Source organism: Athene cunicularia, assembly GCF_003259725.1.
Source record: "Athene cunicularia isolate RWA chromosome 2 unlocalized genomic scaffold, athCun1 chr2_part2, whole genome shotgun sequence".
Classification (NCBI taxonomy): domain Eukaryota; kingdom Metazoa; phylum Chordata; class Aves; order Strigiformes; family Strigidae; genus Athene; species Athene cunicularia.
In genome coordinates, this window is record NW_020799096.1 from 5,633,174 (window position 1) to 5,642,298 (window position 9,125).

A 9,125-nucleotide genomic window follows, 5' to 3' on the forward strand; every position below is an offset into this window, starting at 1 on the left:
TACTTTTCTGGTCTCTTTCTGAAGTGAGCACAAATCCTCCCCTAAACTCTCCAGACATCAAATATTTAGCAGCGGTTGCACATTGTGATGAGTACATCGATTTCAGACTGGCTTGGACATATATATACACAGCAGCTCCCAGCTTTCTTGGAGTAAAATCTGAGTATGCTAGTGTTTATTCTAGATTTAGATGGACGTTCAAGCTCAGATGTTGCCTTTGGCTGAAGAACGTAGTGGTTTCTTTAGGAAACAGTGAAATAAATAGGGGAATAGGGATTGCTTGTTTTGGCTTTTTCTTGGTCTGGATGGGAGCAAGCTCTAGCCTAGGCAGTAGGCACTTTTAAGACAAACTCTGGACATACTCACTTGGTGGGTATTTTTTCAAGTGTTCTAGTATTTTTGGAGGTCAAATATAATGGTCTAAATTCACCTATCTTGGTATAAACCTTACCTATTTTACTTAGTCCTCTGCTATTTCTCGCATGGGAACAGTAGTCCCTCTATAAAGTAAAACACAGTACACGGCCTTGTACTCAATGTACGGCATCATATGTAAGGAGTTAAGCAAATTCAATTTGTGCATCTATACGTGTGTTCTGTTGTGTAATCTAAGGTGAATATGTGTTGTGCCTAACGTATTGCCAATTTGAAACAATGATCTAGTGCCTGTGTCTTGAAACAGATTACTTAGGGTGTTGACTAAAGCATCTCAAGTAGGTTTCTATAGTCAAAGCAGGAATATCACCCTTCTATGAATTCAAATTTAGTGTGGGGACCCAGACATTGCTTTTTCACACAATAGCCAGGGTTCAACGAACAGCAGTGAGTCTACGTCAAAACGGTGGTGCTTGAATAGAGAACATTTTCCTCCTGACAGGATGCTTACATAATGCTATTAAGAATTCTTAATCTGTCATTATAGAAGAAATTATTGAATTTACAGTCTGTTAATGCCATAGCCACTAGTCCCATGTTTGATCACTTCACAGCCCTTTTGAAGAGAGAAAGCTTTTTACTTGTCTAATGGCTCTGGGGTTTACAGCACAGCATCATTTGCATTAAATGTCATGCTCATGTAATTCAAAAGGTTATTTTGTTGGACTTGAAAAAGACTGCTCAGAAGAGAAGTAACTGAAAATGACAGTCTATTCCAGCACACATCAGCCCATGCAAAGAGTGTGTTACCATCTCTTTCTCTAAAAAGCACTATTTTCTTTATCTATTTTGTTTCACTGCTGAAGATGCAACTAAAATGGGAAAAGCAAAAGTATTAAATCAGTATTAAATAATTTACAGCTTTACTTGCTACAGCATCTATCTCAGTTGTGAGGGAAAGTGAAATGTTTTACGATCATTTATGTTCAAAGCGCTTCCTTGCATAAATACTACAGAGAAAAAAATTAACAATAAAGGCTTAAATACTGCCCCGAGGAGAGGGGATTGTACACAATATTGGCTCTGACAACTTTATATGAATTATCATAATCTTCATGCAGAGTTGTCATGTGCTTAAAAATACAGTGGTGCTTTGAGAAAGAGGGGGGGTACCTCTCCAGGCGAGCGCCTACGTGCTCAGCAGCGATAACCTCTTTGCTTATGTTATTTGCAGCGGCCGAGGAATGGCGCAAGATGGGAGGTGAGCCCTGGCAGCTGATCGAACCAGTTGACGGCTTCCACCCCAGCCAGGTAAAAACCCAGTCCCAAGAGAGGGGAGGGAGCAGGTGGGATGCCAGCGCGGGTTACTGCCCGAGGCACCCGGTCAGTAGCCGTGGGGATGCAGGTTTGGGAGATTTCTCTTTTAAAAGAGATGATGGCCTTAGCCCCAGAGCAGACATCTCTGTTTCAGCTGTCTGCACTCTGCTTTAACTCCTGCGAGGTCTTCTGCTGCTTTCTTCCACTAGTAACCAGTACCCTGACCAAAGAGGTTTTAAGCCAGAAAACCAGATCCTTGCCTCGTAGGCTGGCTACCTGCCTGCTCAAACACCTGTGGGAGTTTTGCAGGATCAGGGCAGCAATACACCATTGTGAAAACCTGAGAGGACCCTCCAGCCCTGCCCCTGCCCTGCAGCCCCCAAGGCCACGGGTTTCCCCATCGTAGCCTGGAACAAAGCTTTCTTTTTGAAGCTGTACATTGAAATTGTTTTATGCTCTGGAGTTGCATATTATGAAGAAGCTTTCTCCCTCCTGCTTGGTCTCCAAGGACAGGTGGCAGGGGAAGGTTTACAGTCAGAAATAAATGAAAGGGAAGGAGAAGCAGCTGCTCTGCTCTAAGTCCTTGCTTGTGTTTGATAACCTAGTGTGAGGTTGCCTGGTTCCCACCATATTCACTTCAGAGTAGTTTTTCTGACTCTGTAAAAAGCATGGAGAGAGTATGTTTTACAGTCAGCTACAAACAAAGCCAACTGCTTTTCTATACACTAGTTTCAGATTTCAAACACATATGCAAAGCAAAACAGCAGCCAGCCTTCCCCATACTGCCTCGAGAAAAACTGCATGAGACCTGAAATCCTGCGTACAGCCTGTAGCAGCAATGGCTCATGACAGCGGGCACAAAACCTGCCTGGGAAACTCCTGCCAGCTGCAACAATGTCATCCCCAGCCACTAAGACACCATGGGGTGGTGGACAGACACCAAAACCAAAGACCACTCCTGTTTCACATGCTTTTCAACCTTGACTCTTTGGAGCAAGAACTAGTCTGGGCTAAATTAGAAAGGGGCAAATTGCGGGAGGTGGGTGGGATGGAGTGGTGATATTCCATTCTCTGCCAGAGGGCTCTGCCTAGCAGAAGCTGCTCTCCATCCCATGTACTTAGCAATGGGTCTAGAAGTTTCTTGCTACCTGCTGCTAGGAGGGAAATGTGCCCTCCAAAGCAGACAGCTCCACTCCCACCATCCCTGCCCTGCCCAGGGGCACAGGTCTGGGCGGCAGCTGAGAGGAGGAGTGACATTCCTCATTAATGTTTTTGTAGTGTGTGGCACCAGCTCTATGCCATGGCAAGAACAGTTTAGCAAAAGCTGTTGTCTAGGGCACCACTGACTTCCTCTGCACTTGCAGCTGTGTGCCCTCCTCCACCCCAGCATGACCGAGCCACTGCCCAGCTGTCGGCAGTGCTGCCTGGCAGCTCCCCCTGCTCAAAAGCACAGGGTGAATTTATGGTCTGGTTCTGTGACGTGAGCTAACACCCCACATATATTCACTCCCAAACCCCAATCACCAAATAACCTGATGCGATGCTCTCTTGCATGTGGGAAAGGGCAGTCCGTGGAGAAGCACTTCAATGGGCGCGTGGCAAGCGCTGATGGATTCCAGCATTTCAGCAGTTTCCACATGGACTGTGCTGTCAGTTCAGCCAGGGGAGACATGCAGGGGGAAGTCCAAAGGCAAAACATGTGCTTTAGTTGCTATCTTTTATACCTCTGGTGGTCAGCTGGAGCAACACGGTGGCTTGCTTAGCCTTGCCAAGTCAAAAGAGCCTCCTGTTCAAAGAGGGACTCCTTCACAGCAGAAATTCCTGCCTGGCTACCACAGTACCAGGTGATAACTGAATGAAAGCAGGAGCCCATGGCCTGGGGATGTTGAAAAAGTGTCTGGATTTCTTGCTCCAGGCCTTTTGCAAGCAAACAATTAGAAAAAACTTGGCAAGCAAAATGAGAGTGAAAACAGTGATGAAATGAACCCCTTTCCCAACCCTGCCATCTGGGGAAACTGCAATACGAAGAGTCTGGAGTGAAGAAAGGATCTTTTCATTATTTTTCTGTCTTACCCCAAGGCTGGCCTGAGGCTTCTTCTAACCCCCAGAAACGGGTCACCACAATAGCCAAGCTCACTGGGTCACAGCTTTTCATCCAGGCTCATGCCCACATCCTATATCCCACCAGCAGTGAGAAGGTAGCACAGAGCTGAAGGCAGCAAGTATTTACTTTAAAGAGATCCTGCCTAAGGCAAAAGAAAATTACAAAAGGGCACTGAATGGTAGCTGCAAACCTACACACATCCCCCGAGTGCTGAGCTGCAGGATCCAGCCAAGTGCTGCCATATTTCACTCCCTTTGGATCTGGCATCCTGCAGTGGTTACAATCTCCCCCTCCTGCTGTTAGGATGACGTTAATGCTTTTATAGGTACATTTTTCCTTACAGTCAAGGTGCCAGCTGTAGATATGCCTCACTTCAAGTGAGTTATTGTCCTTCTAGGATTTATTAATTAGCCTTATCCAAACATCCACTGCTTTAAATCCATTTTTCTTTTCCTGCTAGTATACAGAAGTCTGTTATCAGCATACCACTATTTGGACTAAGACATAGGACTCTGCTCCAAAAGAGTGGCTCTCTTAATACAAAGAAGGGGATGTGTGAGCAGAGAGGGATATTTAAGAGTACACTTGAGAGAGATGATAAACAATTCACTCACTCCACATACTAGTTTTATTTAAAGTTTTACTTTCTACCAGTGTGGAAGCCTCTGGACACTGTATAGAGCTGCCTAGCGGGAGAGGATTGATGCCATGCAGTCAAGTGAATGGTGGCTCTTACTTCAACCTCTGCAGCTATTCCCTATGCTTAACATACAGCCTGACAAACACAACAGATAAGACCCAGCCTGTGCATTCCTACTGAATTTTCTCTCTGATGGTCTCAAAGAACTTGAAAAATATTCAGAAAATTTTGAAAAGACTAGCACCCCATGGGAAGCATTATAGGTCTTGCCTTCAGATGCAGAGAAACTTTGGAGTTTGGGATATGAGAACCGCAGTACCCCTCTCTGCCAAGGGTGAGCTGGAAGTGTACCATGATCTCTAGTTTTTATGATACAGAAGTGGGCAGAATAAACTGGTGTCTGATGTCAGCCCCTGCCATTTATGTGCTGACTCCTTCATTTAAAAAAAAATAAATAAAATTCTGCTGGTATAAACATGGCAGAAACAGGCATCAGCATGTATATCCAGTAGTCCAGTGGTCCAGCCATGCAGGAGGGATGTGGGAGGGAACTGAACCTTCCTAACTGAGGCTTGCATATTTTTCATTGCAAGTTAGGAGGAAACAATAAGAAAAAAGGCAACACTCTCACATCCCATTAGACATACTCTATTTTTTCATGCAGAAAAAGGCTAGGTTAAGATAGTCAGGTAGGAAACACTAGCCCCCATCGTCCCCACTTCAGGCAGTATTTTATATTTAAAAACCCTTGAAAGAAGGGATAAACACCAAGTGCTCATTTGTTTAGCCAGGCCCAGAACCACATTCCCTTACTGCAAATTTCTTGGAGGGGAAAGGAGTTTCCTGGATGTTTTATTGAGTTGCAAAACAGAAGGCTGAAAACAAAACACTCATTCTTGGCATAACTGCATTCCTCAAGTTTCGAAGCTAAAATTGGGCTCCATGAGGGTTTTTTTTCCAAAACACCCAGCTCAGGTCGTAGGTGGAGGAAATTCACACCATTTACTTTTAACACCTAAAAGCGAAGTGCATCACTCAGTCCTCCTAAGTTCCCTCTAGAGTTGTCTTTGAGACATTGTTCCCTGAAGTCCAGCTCAGTTATCCTTGGAAGAAATCTGACTTTCTCTTCTCATTAGCTATAGAGGGAGACCAGGGATTTTCTTCAGCATGTCTTCCTTACTATGAAATTTCACTGCAAATCCTTGTGAATGCCAGATGGCTTCAAGGACATCCCTGCTCTCTAGAACAGCTGATTGCCGTATTTGGATGACAGGGCCATGCATTTCAACAGGATCCTGCATAAACAGCTTCATTTCTTGCTTTTTATGATGTTACCAGGGAGAACACGAAAGCCCTGAGCATCACAAACTGGAACCTGAGACGCTTGGAAGATTCTTAATGATTATGTACAGGCAGAAAAGCACAGCTTGAGTGTGATTAGCTTCTCCCTTTTTTTTCCTTAAGTCATAGCAAATCACATTCTAGCCAGAAAAAAAAAAAAAAAAAAAAAAAAAAAAGAGAGAAAAAGCTGAAGTGACACGTATCAGATGATTTGGGTATTTACACTTTGCTGAGAAGCATGTCCATCACCACTTAGGTGCAGGAGAAAACAGATAGCCAGAAGCTGCTGAAATAACACAGCTACGTCCCAGTCGCAGTCACCCAGAGTTCTTTGAGGAATGGGCAATATTTCCTTTAAAAAAATTGCTTAGGGATTGTCGTCTTTGCAAAAAAAATTAATTACAAAACCACATATGAATTGCAGCAGGTATCAAAACACAAGAGCTTTGGAATTTAAAAAAGACCTATGAGAAAAATGATTTCTAGAATCACAAACCCTTCTCTGCCACCGTGAATACGGTGCCACCGTATTCATCCAGATTAAATTATCAAAATCTTCAGGACTGCATGAAATTATGTCTGAGCAGGACCTCCATAATATAGGGCAGTCTAAACAGATATGCCTTAAATTGCAGTGAACAGTAGTCCAAACACTATAGAGCATACCTCCACGGATACCTTTGCAGAGGTAGGGGTTTTTAAACAAACCAAGGAACCCACCCTGCTAAGAAACATATGGAAGGCTGAGGAACTTATGAAGGAGGTTTGGAGACTACCATGCACAATGGACCACTCTGACAGATGGGTCTCAGCCCTCTGGCACCCATAGGGTGTCCCAGGATAACCGTGTTTGGTCACTTTAGAAATTACAACTGGGAGAAAACACCCTATTGCACAATCTCCCCTATCCCTCTCCCCTGCCCCAGTTCGTCCATTAGTTTAAAAAGACCTCAAGTGACCAGAGTCTAAGAGCTTCCACCCTACAAATATGTCTCTTTGTACATGAGCTCTGAATAAAAGAAAGGTTTTTGTCTTCTGGCCCATCATTACAGCTGCTTTCAAAAGCACAGGATTTAAAAAGAAACACATGAAAATTCTCCGAAGTCTCCACTCTGTTCCTAAACTCCAAAGTGATAGTTTTGAAATAGTTTGATTTCAGAAACCCATCTTGGCCCTTTAAAAAGGCTTTGTTAGCTCAACTTAAACCTCAGAATTACAATCAACATTAGAGTGAGTTTTAGGGTTGAAAGTATAGTTACCATATAAGTAAAATATAATTGTAGGTCAGAAATTGAAACAAAAGTGCATTAGCAGGGTGTGAAGACTTGGTTAAAGGAGAAGCAGGCTGTTCTCTCTTCCCCTTTCTGTTGCCCTTGATGTTTTTTACTCTGGCAATACAGCAGGTACAATTTCTCTTTGGTGCATAACTTTTAGGGCAAAAACCTCTATGAAAGCTGGAGCAATTCTGATACTAAGGAGAAAAGCTATTTTACCATTTCTGCAGGTCTCATGATAAAAAAGCTCTGAAGACAACCAAGAGCAGTCACAAACTTACAGCATTTGAACCTACGTATATTTGAGCCTTTTTTTCCTCAACACCTGTGGTCTCCTTACAGGATAGCAGAGAGAATATTTATTAGAACTCTAAGAGGCATTTAGGAGCATGAATTCCTTTGGACTTGCAAGAGTTTTATGCATTATATCCAACTGGTACTTTTTAAATACTTTCAAAATATTGTTTTGGGGAAAAAAATAAAATCAGACTCTAGGGCTTTTGAACAGAAGTTTGTGGACCAGGCATCACAGGCATCAGGAAGTGTTTGGAAATTATAATTAGACTGAATGACTGGTCAGGGAAGTGCAGATATATGGTCCTCACCTTATTTTTACTGTTCAGAAGGATTTTCTCCTGTTCAAGTGGCTGGAATGGGATAATTTTTTTTGTTAGATATTACAGTCCATCATACGGTTATACAGAATTTTCTTTATGGTAGGGTCTCCTAAATGCTAGAATGAAACAACTACATTATAGGGGCACAAGAAATTGATAGTATCTGTGCTGTTTGCAGATTGCTGCAGCCCTTGGAACAAGCATTACCTGGCAGAAGGCACTACGTGAATGGCCTCAAGTACTTGGAAAAGAAAATCCATTCAACGACCAGATTGAAGCTATATTCAAAGACCAAGGTGGACACTGACTTCCAAACTGCCAGAGCCCTGACACGGTTTATGATGATGCTTCCCAGTGCATTTTTTGAAACAAGATGATTAAAGACACACACAAAAAAAGGAGGGCAAGTTATCAGAGCCAGTAGCAGTGGACATAACACAACAGCATTCTTTTCAGTTTGTATCTTACCTGCACAAGTAGGCTATGCTTTTTCTGTGGAGCAACAAAAATAAAAATCAAAGGATACCTGCCAGCTAGACCATTTCTTGTACTGGTTTGCAAATTCATTCAATTTTTTTCCATATATAGGAAACTTCTAGCCTTACCTTTTTTTTTTTTTTTTTCCCCCCTACAGGACATTATTTCTGGGCTTTCCATTTGTACTCTTTCAATGGCTAATCTGATCTGAAAAAGGGGGAAGGACAGACCCCCCAAACTCATTACGTTGTCATAAATTGTGTGTATATAATTGCCCTGACTGTCAATACATTATTTAGCTGTCATTTGCTTATTAAAATGTGCCAGGAATAACAAGGTGCTAGAATTTTGATTTGCCTGGCAGCATCAGTGCAGGCCGACTGAGCACTGGTTCTCTTCCTCCCCATTAACAAGACAGTGACTTGACAACCCTTCATGTATTCAAAACAGGTTACTTTTAAAAATTTGAATACCCTGTCCCCTATCTTTTACAAGCATGAACCAGGGAATCACTGAAGACACTGGGCAGCCCTTACCTGCACTACTTCATACACAAGCTTGAAGGTTGAGAATTACTAGTTTTCTCACCAGCTTATTCAATGCTCTTAGAAAAATAAAGACATAAATATTTAAAAAAAAATAGAGATATCTCTACCCTACTCATAACCTTACTGCTGATAAAGGGATCAGACAGCATAAAATAGCATTAATTACAGGTGAAAAAAAATCTGGTAAAAAGAAAGTGTTAACATGACATGACTAAACCCCATCCAAACCAGCCAAAGCTTGGGTAGACTTGCTCTGCTCTTTGCTCTGACCACGCTCCTTGTCACCCCTGAGCCAGCTCTCAGGTAGTGGCCCAGACTAAAGGAGAAGGCCTGGCTGTGTATGGACCTTCACACACCAACCAGGGCTGTAGGAGGCATCTGCACAGTATTTTTATTAGGCAGAGGATGACTTAGATAATGCTATTTTGGTTG

At 42.8% G+C, this 9,125-nt stretch overlaps 1 protein-coding gene across 2 annotated transcripts in view; it reads left to right on the forward strand.

Moving 5' to 3' along the window:
• AOAH (acyloxyacyl hydrolase) overlaps nucleotides 1-8,475 on the forward strand; it is an 82,202-nt gene extending 73,727 nt beyond the window's left edge. For both annotated transcript variants that reach the window (XM_026844014.1, XM_026844015.1), the window contains 2 exons: nucleotides 1,610-1,686; nucleotides 7,847-8,475. In XM_026844014.1, coding sequence (XP_026699815.1) covers nucleotides 1,610-1,686; nucleotides 7,847-7,975 — 206 coding nt within the window. In that variant the 3' untranslated portion in view covers nucleotides 7,976-8,475. The remainder of the gene's footprint in view (nucleotides 1-1,609; nucleotides 1,687-7,846) is intronic.
• Nucleotides 8,476-9,125: the final 650 nt, after the last annotated feature.